General features: G+C 36.1%; 1 protein-coding gene across 44 annotated transcripts in view; it reads left to right on the forward strand.

Annotated features, from left to right (window-relative positions):
- Nucleotides 1-10,957, forward strand: part of LOC121321895 (sorbin and SH3 domain-containing protein 1-like) — a 138,982-nt gene extending 128,025 nt beyond the window's left edge. For 39 of the 44 annotated variants that reach the window (XM_041261250.1, XM_041261246.1, XM_041261258.1 and 36 more), the window contains 5 exons: nt 185-319; nt 2,820-2,915; nt 6,573-6,763; nt 8,609-8,715; nt 9,286-10,957. In XM_041261250.1, coding sequence (XP_041117184.1) covers nt 185-319; nt 2,820-2,915; nt 6,573-6,763; nt 8,609-8,715; nt 9,286-9,353 — 597 coding nt within the window. In that variant the 3' untranslated portion in view covers nt 9,354-10,957. Of the gene's footprint in view, nt 1-184; nt 320-2,819; nt 2,916-5,541; nt 5,602-6,572; nt 6,764-8,608; nt 8,716-9,285 lie in introns of all 44 variants that reach the window. The other 5 variants (XM_041261252.1, XM_041261262.1, XM_041261264.1 and 2 more) reach the window with 3 other exon arrangements.
- The last annotated feature ends 3,546 nt before the right edge of the window (nt 10,958-14,503 follow it).

Raw genomic sequence — 14,503 nt, forward strand, 5'->3', positions numbered from 1 at the left:
TGGTTGAAACTCAGTGAGCCTGCTGTCCTGTCACCCTTTAAACAGCTCTTTGCATATCTTGGGTTGCTATGCTTTAATACAGCATGCTCAGAAGGGAGCCAATGTACACTCTGTTTCAGTTTAATACAAGTGGAAACCTCTTGAGCTGGTATGACCTTATTTTTACTTTGTTTTTGTTCAAAAGAGTTCAGACCTTAGTAGAACAGCCCATAGCCCTGCTCTTCCATCTGCCCCTGTCTCCTCCCCATCTCTCTCCCCCCCTCCTGCTGTCCTGGTCAGGCCTGTGCCCCCACTCAGAGCCCTGGGCACTGGGACCCAGGTAATACTGCCACTGCCACTCTGACTGCATGGTTCGCACTAAAAGCCTGTGTGTGCCTCACAAACCAGCCTGTGTATGCTTCATAAACCAGACCTCTCCGCTAAGATCAATGTCTTTTTGGGATATGTATTGTTAACATGTTTCCAATAATAGTTTTGTATTGGTTTTTCTATAGTAATCTACTATTTAAGGTGACCAGACTCTGCCTGTATTCTTCTCTGTTTTGTGTGTGTGTTGGTGGTGTGTAAGCTGAGTTGTAACCGGTACTAAACAGATAAAAGTGAATTACTGTATATGAAATATTTGCATTCTTTAAAAATTGCCAGTTCTTTGTTTGGGTAGCATATTAACTGTACCTGTCAGAAAAGGAACAATCCAGATCAGTTAGATGTTTGATTTTTCACAAACAGCCCTATGCTGATCAATTAAATAGACCCCATGTCTAAATAATGTTTTAGCTTGATCTACAGACATCAATATAATTGTAGTATTACACATCAATCCTCATTTGCAAGGTTGCTGACGTGATTGTGAATTTAGTTTCAGTTTCCCGTATTTATCAACCAAGGTAAAGTGTGACTTAAAGCATAAGACGTGAGTTATCACACACCTTAAAAATAACGATGGGTACATTAGCATCTGCTGAATATGCAAAATGCATGGTGATGTATTGAAATGAAGTGGCATGAGAGCACTAATCAGGCTAATGATATTCAGATGATATTTATTAAACTATGCTAACCGTGACGCACACCTTAAATCGCTTGCTAGATAGCATTGATGGAAAGCAGGTGTTGCGAGCCGAGAGCCGTCTTAAAGTTGTCTTTCAGCCAAGTCAAGGTACAGGTATATATATATATATATTATATATAGTATAATTATATATATATATATATATATATATATATATATATATATATGTTAACACATCCGAAACTCTGTAAATAAGTAAGACTAATTTTAAAATAAATGCGTTTATATACTGAAATGCAGATATATCAAGCAACTGCATAAAATAAATAAAGAAAAACAACTTTTGAACAGAAAAGTCTTTTATAGAGGTATATTGTGAATAAATAAAACTGTACAAAAAATACGTAACATGACATTGAAAATAAATGTGTTTATGTAGCCTATAGACAAGAAAAGCATGCAAAAGCTTACTATTTAAATGAAACAAGACATAATTACATTCATACAGACAAAATTGAAGCACAGTAATATAAATAAATAAAGAAAAATGGGTTTACAATCACAGCAGCACATAATATCAAAGAAGGAAGTGTTCTCCTAAATCCCTTACCTGCACAGTGCACTTTTTTTTCTCTCCACACAATTTGGGCACAGCTGTACCATTACATGTGTCGGCTGGCACTGGGGTCGATACCTTCTGCATACCTGCTTTTACTTCTGTACAAATAATTCTGTGCCTTCAAGGCATTAACCGAGTTGCACTTTTCTGTACAAAATGATTCTTTGTCTAGCTACAATAGATTATACAGTAGGCTATGTACAGTATAGTTACTCCTAGTTATTATTACCTGTACATTTCTTGCAATTGGTGTCTGCAAGATCCACGTTTTAAAACACGTGAACAGCATTTCAATGTATAGAAATGCATTGATCACTGAAATATGCCATCTGGTCTAAATGCCAACTCCATACTTCGTTGTATTCACAGTTTCATTAATGTAGCCTAAGGGCTGCAGACTGATCTGATCAGTGATGGATAAAAAAAAAAAAGAATAGGCTACTAGTACTATACTGTATAAGCGAAATGCTTTTTATATATACTGTACAGCCATGACGACGTCTAGGTAGGATTATTTATAACTTTTTATTGATTTATTTTTGTGATCCTGCCTTTCAAATGGCATTATAGAGTATTTAATACATATATTCAGCAAAAGTGAAGTACTGACAACGGCTTATCTCAATCTCTGCTCATTCCTTTATAGTCAGTGGCCCCTATGTCGTAATTTCATTAAGGTGCGCCTTCTCTTCTGTGATAAGACACGTCTTAATATGCTAATGATTTCCATAGCATGCGTCTTAATAAGCAGCATTCACATTAGTAAATACCGACTTATTTATAGTTTCAAGACGTGTGTTACGGGATTATGTTAACACGAGCCTTACGGCTACTTTTAAGAACCTTTAGTAAATGAGGCCCTTTATGTGAAGCAGTTTCCACCATCATCACTTAGTCAAAATATTGAGATACTACATAGAGGAACCCATGCATGTTCTCCACAGCTACGTCCCAGCCTGTTACCTAAAGAATCCCTCACACTGGTCAGTGTTTTGCCAGCGTGTGCTATATGGACTTCCCTCTGGATGTTTGCTGTAGGGGTTAGAGGGGCCATTTACTAACTGGTACACCTCTTTGTGTTTGCACAAAGCATATTTAAAGGGACTGTTCATTTTACTAAAATTGCACAACTGCTCTCTGTTCAGTTTACAGTCCTGGGGGTCAACCATGGCATTTTTTTTTTTTAAGCTCTTGAAGAGTGAATTTGGATACCAAGGAATGACTTCAAGACATCCTATGTTGCCTTCTGACATCCCAGCTAACATGAATGCCAACTCCTTTGCGGTAAGCCCCAGCACAGATTGGTAACTCACTATGTGGAGTTGATTGTGTGAAATTGAAACAGTTTTGAATGGAATTTTAGGATGTCGGCACTCGCACTGAGTTGGTCTGAGTGCTATTTTATAAATGAAAGCTTAACAGATCTGTTTATATGTATAGCCTGAGGAAGGTGCATCTCTGACTTTTTATATTATGTTGAATGGCGTACATGTCCAGCAGTAGTATTGCTTTGACACATAGTTCATGTAACAATAGTTCAATGGTAAATAACAACAAAACAAATATAACAAACAAACAAAAAAGTGTAAATCATTGCTTTTATATTGCCTAGTGCTCTATTTGTGAACGTTCTGTGACAAAGCTTTGATATATGTTCAAGCAAAGGGGAACTCCTATATGAAGCCAATGGAGTAACTGCATTTGTCTGAGAAAATAATGCACACTATTTGCATGAGTACATGGTAGCCATGGAGACGGTCTTGCACACTATTTACAGGGTATGTAAGCCAGGAGAGGCAGTAACTTCCAGCAGCTTGAATCACAGCTGGCAGGTTCAGCTAGAAGCATCTCAGGATGTAGGAAAATATCAATAGAACTCATTACCCTTTACCAGATAGTGTGAGCTGTAGACACACATGCTTGAAACTGGGGAACCACATCACTCTTCGAGGTAAATAGGCATGCAAGTATTTAAAGGAAACACTTAGAGCTAAATTTTTCAACATTCATAACAATGAACCTAAATATAATAAACCATATGCCAAAACATATGTCTCACTTGAACAAGATTCTTATAGTTTTACCATCTTCTACATATTGAAGCGGTGGAAGAATGTTTTTAAAGAATCTCAAAACAGGGGAGGGGGGTATTTAAAAAAAGGTGAAATATGATTAAGATCTGTCCTTTATATCTATTTAAGTGTCTTTAACACAGTAGTTAAATAAGACATTTAAAAGCTATCCAGGACAGATATTCAGCTTCCTTTCGTATATGTTTCTTTAATCCAGTGTACAGTCAAACCTGCTCATACGACCACCTTTATTTAGCGACCACCTGGTCTAAGTGACCTCTTTAAATTCCTACGAATGATATCTGTGCTTTTATTGAACTGTATTAAGCGACCACCTGTCTAACATGACCACAATTCTCTTACCTACTAACAGGCTCAAACCTGTAATAAGCACCCTTACACATGGCTATTGTTTTAAGAAAAATATGTTTTTAAATGGTACGTCTTAAATTCAAAGGAATACGATAACCATTTTAGCGGTCTTCTATCCGTAATCAATAAAACAGTGCTCCCTTGTAAAGGAAGAGAGAAAACGTGGAGAAACAAAATGACCTCCCTAGATGACAGAATTAAACTTGTAAAGACAGTAAGTGCCAGAAAAACTGCTGAAAAATTTGGCACTAGAAAAACGCGATACATTTTGAAATGGAAAGAACTGGGGCTTGGAGTTTTATGTTTTTATTTTTGTTCACGTGTTTTGAGTCAATTCAATATCTTAATTAAACTGTTAATTACTAAACAAAGTCACTTCTTTTTACCTTGATGTCCTGATTGACTTGCTGATTCTGTTTCACCTTCTTCATTATTCGAACACATGAGCAAACAATGACATTAATCCCTTCCCCTAGATTGTATTTTAACTTGCATTTTGTTCTCGCACTTGCCTGGGAACTAGGTAGCTTCCAATGTGTCAGTTTCGTGTTCTGTTGTTCTTTCCCGCTAATTTAGCAGAATATTGTCATAATTAGGATGTAGCGGCTTAAGACTTAAAGGCAAACCATTAAAAGGTAAATACACACCGAAGAATTCAAGCCATACTTATAAGAGCATGAAAACTGTGTGCACGGTAATCGACAAAGATCTTCTGCTTATGTTGCCGTTGGTTTCAGGATGCAGTTAATCTACATGTACCTGAAAGGCAGACACAGGCACTGAAATTAGCAAAGGATTTTTTTTTTTTTTAATTTAAAAAAACCTGAGACAGGCAAGCATTCATTACTTTCACAAAATAATTTGTTTTGTAAATGCATTATCTAAATAAATGTTATTAAATTACATACTTCCTTTTGTTCATATTACATCTGCTGGCTTTTACAGTGTATGTAAGACATACATTATTACAGGAAAGCATGTCCGAGACAAACAGAAAATTCACAAGTTGTGGGCCCTCTTTTAAGAGGCCACTATTAGACTCCTCCCTTGACTGGTCTCTTAATACAGGTTTGACTGTATATGGTAGCCATTTTTTATTTTGCTGAATACTGTACCGGTTTTTACTTTTTACTTGCTGTTACTTTTTACAATTATAACCAGCTGTGATGTACATGTTCTATTTATCTATTTTTTTCTGTTTCTCACACACTGTATATTCATTTCCTTATACCTTCCCACTCTGTCCTGTAGCCGGTTACTTTCCCCTGTCTTTGTCTTTCTCTCCTCTGCATGCCTTGTGGTAGTGCTGCCTTTCCCTGTGTCAGTAATTGCCAGAAGCTAGTTTCTCTCTTTCCACTCCACCCCATATAACCCACTCCCATACAATAATACCTCTTGTGCTTCTTTCATTGGGTCCAATAACACTTGCTAAACTTGTCTCCTTATAATTTGCCTGGTGACCACAGCCTTCCCATCATTCATTGCGAACAGGACCAGAACTCACTGACTCTGAAAAGTGTTATGTGGTAAGGATGTAGTTCATGATGTTTGTTCTTACCCTCTGTGGGGTGCCTGTGAAGCGCAAGCACAGTTTAGATACTATGAGCTGTTGGACAGCAGTTCCCTGCTTTCTTCAGCAATGAAAGCTAGAATCAAGCTAGACGTATTTACCATTCGCATGTCTCAAAGCTTTCAGTAAGCAGCTGTTTTATTATTATTATTATTATTATTATTATTATTATTATTATTATTATTATTATTGTGATATGTTTGATAAGAAGTTGGGATATCTTGATCTGACAAGTATTTTTCCAATGTGATACTTTTGAAACTTTAGTTCTATAGTTCTATGGCTGCTGTTTAAACCATGCAGTCACTGAACTTGAGATAACCTCTTTGAAAGGTCTGTAGGGTATCTTATTCTGAACAGAATATACATTATTGATGCTAGACTTCCTATAAAAAAAATAAAAATTCAAGCAACCTAAATACATGAACAAACCATATTCCATTGACATCACTATTTCATGATCAGTTGAATTTGCTCCATGATTTTCAGTTCCAGTTAGCTGCTATGCTTCTAAAACAAGCTTCTAACCATGCTTCCAAATAGTTTAAATAATGACAGAATGTTGGGAAACCAGTGGATGTGCTTGTCATTTTCTCTTTGCTTGATTAATAATCTCACTGACTGACTGTATTTGAAGTGACCTAAACAGCAATGTTAACTATGTAACTCACTCACTGCAATTCCTTGTATGCTGCACTTCTTAAATATGTTTTATGTGATAATGAAACGTTCTTCTGTATCTCACCTGTTTCTCCATGCTTACCTTTGGATTCCTTCTCCATCTGTCCTGGTTTTATTGGATCTCACTGGACTCGTTGCACAATGCATCTGGAATGCTCCTCCTCCTCCCTGTCTCTCTCTCTCGTGTGGGGGTTTGGGGGGACGGTGCTTCCAACCTCCTCTGTACTGTGCTGTGCCTGATCCCAGGAAGCTGTCTGCAATGAGATCATTAACATTGCAGAAAAGTCTGTCCATTACTGCAGTGCTCTGTCCCATCCCCTTGACTCTCGGCACAAGCTGCCCTCTAATCACAGTAAACGATCTTTCATCATTTCCCAGCAACCGCAGGTTCATCAGCAAGGAAGCGCCCCTGAGAGGAGTCAGCCCAGCAGTGACGTGTGAGTATATACCCTACAGTTTCTGAACAGTCTAAAAGCTGTCCTGGTGAAAGCTAATGTTTGTATAAGCGCTCGGAAAGCTGAAATTAAAATTCCAGGACTTTTGGTTTGTAAGAAGTGTTATAAAACATTATAAAAAAAAATAAAGGCGGTGTCAGTTGACTACTAGGATGCAGTGACTGCAAATCCACATTTTTCTAACTAATCCACATTTTCTTGACAGATCCACCATTCTCAGTCCGAAATCCACAGTTTTCAGTTGAATTAGAAAATGGATCATTTATAAATTTGAAGTTTGATGTCATAAAAATTTAAAACACATCAATTACAATTCTAGAAATAATACAAAACAACTTGGGACTACTTATGAACCACTGAATTAAATATCAAAGTTGTGTATTTGCCTTTTCTATTCTTAAAAAAGGGAACTATTTGGTGTAGAAAGCTTTGAAAAACAAGCCTCTAGTGTGCCACAAGAAGATTGTAACTTTACATAATTTCCTTGAAATCTTTGTAACCAAATACAAGGTGAAAAGACTTGACACAGAAAAGTGTTTCTGGGATATTGGAAGAGCAGCAAAATGATGAAGGCTATTATGGGCACTGAATATATTAAAGCCAAAAAGAAAACTGGACAGATTCACAAAGTATTTGACCCAGTATAAAAATTATGGTAAAACAAAATAGTACACTGTAAAATGTGATTTCCCAGTATGCGAATTTAAGAGATCATGCATGCAAAATAGAATAGATGTTGAATGCTGGTTCATTAAAACATTTCTGTGATCATTTGATCTTCTTCTAGTGTATGAATCCTACAGCCAAATACTCCCCTGAGAAACCACAGTAAACCAGTCCACAGTAGACAATTCAACTCATTCCAAGTTCTCCAACTGAGTCCACTTAATTATGCATGGCACTAGAAACAGAGAATTATTTCACTGATTCAGAACTTCAGTTGTTTATCCCATGGCCCATAAATTCTAATTTTCACACTTCCCTCCTTTTGGCCCACTTGTGGAGTCCTTGTGATTCCGAATAGCATTGTGCTAACATCAGACCAATTTCTGTTCTGTTTGCACCAGTGCAAATATGACTTCTGTCTTTTTTATTTTTATTTATTTAATTTATTTTTTTAAGAAACTAAATACATTTTTTTATGCCAGCAGACAAACACTTAAACAAACTGTGAAGTAAAGACATAACATGTTTGGGGTTTCTGTAGTTTGCCCCAACTTTTTATTGCGTGTTTAGCTATGGGTGAACCTCCTCCATTTTTACTGAATTAATGAACACAATGTTAATGTTCTAAAACTAGCAATAAAGAACTTGCATACATGAAGGAGCAGTAAAATACTTTTTCCGATTGGTTTCTTGCTAGTTTAGTATCTTTTTAAAATATTTTTGTTGGGGGACAAACTTTGTTCTTGTGCAACAGAACAGAGATCTGTTCTAAGGATGGTTAACGTAGGCATGAGTATGCAGGGTAGCTGTGTGCTGATTTGTATTGGTATTTTATTAATTTCAACAGGGATAACAATGTGTTAGTAGCTTAGCAAAAAACACAAATTTACAGCTAGTCCTTGTAGCACAGGGATAGATTTAAACAGACAATATGTGTTTGTTTGTTTTACAAAAACATACTTTCAGCTCTTTATCTGAATCCACACATGAAATACCATGTACAAAAAGCAATAAAAAGAAGTGATATGGAGACCAAAATGCACAAAGACTACCAGCCACCATTAACTAGGCTACTTCACAAAATACACACAATCCACTACTTGCTAGTGATTAAGCTGTTATATGGATGTAACGGCAGAGTGGTGTGTTCTCTCTTCACAGCTTCCAAGCCCTGTACAGCTACGTGCCACAGAACGAGGATGAGCTGGAGCTCCGGGAAGGGGATGTTGTCAACGTGATGGAGAAGTGTGACGATGGCTGGTTTGTGGGTACGTGCACCTGGAGGCTCAGCATAGCACTCGTTTTCATCCTGGTGGCACTTCACATTTTTAAACATATTTAAACAGAACCCTACTAGTGGAGGCAAAGAGAAAGACAAATTGATATTTTTGTAACAATATTTTGTAACAGATCAGGACAAGGGGAAAAAGAGTGTCACAAAATGGTTCAATCTTTAGGAATATACATCTACAGACATTTTATTTATAAGTGAGCCATGTGTACCAGTATGAAAGTGGACAAATATGTACATATTAAATCGTCAACCAAGTTATAATAATCTGGACAAAACTTTGTTACAAATGTTATAAATCCATTATTCAACATGGGGAACACTGTAACTTTATAGGTTTTATTATGGTCTTATTAAGGTCTCTCTGTGACAGAAATAAGACCATGGAAACAGAAATTAATTTGATGCATGGCTGCTTTGAGAATATGTATAGTTAAAGCTCCCTATTAATTTATTAACCCAATTTATTTGAAATATAAACCCTTACCTGGTATACAGGTTTGATAGAGCAGGTTAGTGAACACTTTTTATTTATTTTCTTTTCCAGGTACTTCCAGGAGAACGAAACAGTTTGGCACCTTCCCTGGCAATTACGTCAAGCGCCTTCACCTGTAAACGTTGCATCCAAAGGGACTCTATTTAAAACAGCATCCCTGACAGAGGATTGAACAAAACCTGTTGTTAACACATCTATCATTTAAAAAAAAAAAAAAATCACGCCTTTCTTTACTGTTGTATTGGAGGAATGGTGAGTGTTACTAGGTAAGAGAAAATGTGCGAGGTATGTGAAAGTATGGTAAGAGGTTCTTTGAAAAAAGTGCAGCCATTGTCTCAATGTCAGCTACGAATCAGAAAACAAGACTGCATACAGAGAGAGAGAGAGAGAGAGAGAGAGAGAGAGAGAGAGATTCTGCAGACTGTTTGATGCACACAGTCACAAGTCTATTGACACCTGCTTCACTGTGTGCTGTCCACCTTTCTGTAGGACAATGTAGAAGAAAGTAGGTGAGGTGATGCCAGTAGGATTTAAGTATGTGCGTTTTAAGATGGAATCTGTGGTGCTGATTTAGATTTAATCAGGAGTGCTTTCACAACTGGAGGCTGGCTGCCAAACTGCTCCACCTCCTAAATGAAGCTGGTCTGTCGTACAATATCAGGCAGACCCTGCACATCTTTCCTGGTTAAAACTAAAAGTTTGAATTGTTTTTTGAAATGGAATGATAGAAAGTCCAGCATTGCAAGAAAGGTTTGCCACATAATCACCAGCTGCAAACATGGTTTTAACAGTGCTCCTCTCCCCACCTAATCCTCATCCGGACCCCCTAACCAATGCCTTTCATTATAACTTCAACTGCAACAACAATCCTATAGGATAAGGTTTAGACTGCTATTTTTTTCATAAGGGATTAATAAAATTAATACAAAATATTAAAAAGCCTATTTTTATGCTGATGCTTTTTTTTTTTTAGAGAGAATTTATTTAACAGGAATTTGTTAATCTATTAACAAACTATATAAGCATGTCCTGCTGCAACACAGTTTGTAGCATGATCCGTGCAACTGGTGGCACAGCCCCGGTTAGTGAGATGAAAAACATGTTTGACTAAAGTATAGTGTAAATATGTATATTTAGATTTTTGTACAGAATGTGTACTTATCCTGTATAGAAAATTATTTAATAGAGGGATTTAAATGACAGAAAAAAAGTTGAAGGCGGTTTAAATTTAAATTTCCAGTGTATTTACGAAGGATTTAGTAAAGCACACAACACAATAAACCACAAAAAAACCACATGCATTAAATAACTAATAGGACTCTACCACCATGTGGGGATCCCAGGTCCTCAGTTCATGTCTGGTTTACTGAATGTTGTACCATTTTTGGTTTGCCTTTTGTTCTGTGTAATTTAAGAAATACCCCTAAAATGGTATAACTCACCCCATAGCAGTGTATTACAAAAAACTTTAATATACCTAATAATGAAGTTTACAGTATGCTGACTGTGTATAATCAGTGCTTCTAATACATTTGTATTTACCATTTCTGTGTGCTGCAATTCATTATAAACACATCTTGCAGCATGTTGTGTTTTAAACATTTAATTTTTATTGCAGTGCTTTATGATTTGACAACATTAATTAAAAAAGAGCATCTATTTACTGCTGTAGGTGCTAAATGCAGTATTATGCAATATTTAATAAACTTTGTTCAACCCTGTCTATGTGACTGTGTTTTTATTAGAATATATTGCACCCCCTGTGACTGTTCACTAAATAATCAAGAGGTAAGGCCACAGAGAGTTTAAATTTTGACTAGTGGATACATTATAACAATGTTAGCTTATTATGAAGGTGCAACACTTCCCAGTGTTTTATCTATTACAGGGTGAATGGGAGTCTTGTGATTGTGCTGTATGGCAGTCTGGTATTGAGCGCAGTGTGTGCCGACTGGCTGCTTCCACAAGGAAGAACAATCTACATGTTGATCAACTGAGATGCAGAAAGTGTGACTTTACCTTTTAAAGTGGTTGTAGCTAACAAAATAATTGAATACATTTTACCTGCCGTGCACTTTCATTCCCAACAACTGTCCCAAATGTGCAGTTTTGAAAAAAACACAAGTTATAGCAAACATGGATTTTAAGTGCAATACATGACGTCTGGTGCTACAGTAGGGTTAAAGAAGGTTCTCACTGCTTGCCTTTAAGGAAGTCTGTTAGTGCTTCACTTCCTAAGTCATTTCATCTCCGCTGTATCTTAGGGGGTTAAAGCATCTTACTGGCTGCAAAGCATGCTAGCTGCTATATTACTGACAGGAAAGAAGGCACAGAACGGGTAGAGACAATTTCACTATCCAGATGTAATGACCAATGCAACAACCTGAAAGCCGGGCTTGCAAACAGATTTCTTTAACCCAGTGTAGTCCCAGATATCACATTTTAAAATGAAGATACAAGTTTGTTAAAACCTGTTTATTTCAAAACAGCACATTTTATTGTTGTAGTGAATGGAGCAGGACATCGTCGTGCTGTATTTTGTTCTAGAATGCCCACTTGATTTTCAGTTTGCAGTTTGTAATCAAAGCTACAGTTCAGATTAGTTTGGCCCAATGTTAGTTTTACACTGGCTTCTGTGACTGGTGCAAATCCTCAAAATAGTTTCTGCTAATCCAAGAGCCAGACCAGCAAAACCACACATGTTCGTGTTAAACCAAAACAACACCCAGAATGTAATGAATGCTTTCATCAGTCAAACTCAACAGTGTGGCAAGAGTCCTGTGAGGGTTATAGTAGTGAAGTTGAAACACAGGAAGCTTGTTTGCAACATTTGTGGCCTTGAGGTGACAGAAAGACAAATGACAAAGGAATAAAATAAGTCTACTAAGACTAGAAATGAACTGATCTGTTCTCGCAGCTGCAGTTTCTGTTCTGCTAACTGTACAGTATGCTACAGCAAATGGTTTATCCCTTAATAAATTTGCCTTTGCACTTAGGTCAAGGTCTTATCATCCAGTCACATGTATCCTATTGTTGCCGTTATAATTCTGCATTAGTACTGCATTAAAAAGAAAATGTGGAAACCTGTATAATTGTGTTGTTGTCATAGATATTTTGAACAATCATTTTTATACAAAAATATAATGAATCCTTGGTTGAGGGTTTAAAACTGTGCAATAAAAGCCTTTGTTGACAGTGCAGTCTGTTTATGTCATCCAGAGGTCATTTTAGTTGTAAGGACGCAAGCTTCCAACCACACAATCCATGTGTGGTCTGAATAGGCATTCTCCTGCTAGTATTTGAAGTGGTAGGAAGTTACTGGTGACACAACCAAACTAAAACAATGGACATACACTGATAACCTTTACCTAAAAACACTGGAAGAGCTGGTATTTATAAAAAAAAAGATAAGCATATAGCCTTTTTAAATATAAAAAAATGGGGAATTTCAAAAACATTCTGTGCAAAATCCATGCAAGACTGCTAGGGCATGATATGATTTCAGTAACAGTAAAGGTTCATTTTATAACTTTCACAATGTCTTCCATCAACTGAGTACAAACTGAGGTCATTACCCATTGTCACGAAATCCGTGGGTTCAGATTTCTTTACGTACTTTTTCCATTTCGCTCAGCATATACTCTTATCTCAGCGGAGACGTTAGGAGGACAGAGATGATACTACTCCTAGTAGGGTATTGTTCTGCACTGGACCCGCAATACATCCAGTTGACTAATATAGCACTTAAGAAATTGACAGACTCATGTATTTAAAGTTTTTTAGGGATCTGAGTATTATTAGTACTCGTTCAGTTTATTAACGGTTAAATATTGGATCGAGTAGTTACAGGCTGCTTCGTATCCCCAGCTGACAGACACACTGGGCAGTCCAGAGTCTTAACAGATATCAAGTGTGGTGCTCTATTGTAATTTACCTAGGAGTTATATAGGTTTTTCATCCCATTGGAATACATGGGACGCCTCAATTAAATCCAATCATTAATCAGTGAGACAGTTCTTATCCATTTTACAAATAATAGTTTTTCAAAAGATCCGGTCTAACTTTTCAGAATTAATAGGTGTCATGTACTCAAATAAATTCAAAACTACACATTTGTTTAAACTCTTATGATCTCATTCCTTGTTTTCCTCCGAGCCCCTCCTTTATCTGAAAAGTTAAGTGAACCAATGTTCCCAGGATCTTGGTTTATAATATAATATAAAAACACTACTGTTATGTGTGCATGCAAAACACTATTTTTATATGTGTTATATATGAGAGATGTTCTTAATATGTGACATCATCTTCTAATTGATTATATTTTACTAAATTAAAGGTATGTCTTTCTTTTAACCTCATATTGTTTCATCATTTTATTAATAAGTCTAACAGAGTATTTGACAAAAGATTGTTTAAGTCAATTAGTTTCACTAAGTTTAAGTGGTAATAGTTTTCATTAGAATTATTTATCCCTTAAAAATTGTACTAACCAGGTTCTGACCTGTACCTGACTTTTGAATGTGCTATCCCATGCAGTTTTCTAGTTTCTTGCTTTTTACAAAGCCAGAGTCTGTGCAAACACTCTTTAGATTTATGACCTATGAATGTCTGTTAAGCCATAATTCTTGCATATTATTTCTAGATATATTCTTATCTGTGCTAAACCACTAACTCCATAAACCCTAAATTTCCAAATCTATAAGACTTGCAGCTTCGTTGAAGTGGAACCCAAGGACATTCCTCCTTTTTGGATAAGGAGAGAGGCCCCCTTTTTCAATGTAGCAGTTTCAAAGAACCACATTATAAGGACTCCATCTACCATTATTAGACAATAGTATAGTGGATTAACAACAAGGTACATTATAGTATATCATTACAAACTTAACACAAAAACATAACACAATGCCCGTTATATTCTGTAATTCAATGGATATCATAATGTCTAGAGGTCTTGTTGTTCAATAGAAGGATAAATAAAACTATAATTTTCCCATTTAATTAAATCGAATACTGCTCAAGTTTCTAATCTTCTTATCAATACAGTAAAGTCATAATCAAGCAATAATACTTGTCAGTTTTAAATAATATGTTTTGTATTATAGCAAATACTTAAAACATATTATTAATCTTATGAAATCAAATAATTATTTTTAGTTTCAAATATCATACTGTCTAAAAAAGGGGTTAATCATTAATTTTATTAATTTATAATACCTTTGTGTCTAATTACTATTCTTTAACTATTATACTATAAACAGTATCAATTAGC

The sequence above is a fragment of the Polyodon spathula genome, chromosome 10 (assembly GCF_017654505.1).
Source record: "Polyodon spathula isolate WHYD16114869_AA chromosome 10, ASM1765450v1, whole genome shotgun sequence".
Taxonomy (NCBI): domain Eukaryota; kingdom Metazoa; phylum Chordata; class Actinopteri; order Acipenseriformes; family Polyodontidae; genus Polyodon; species Polyodon spathula.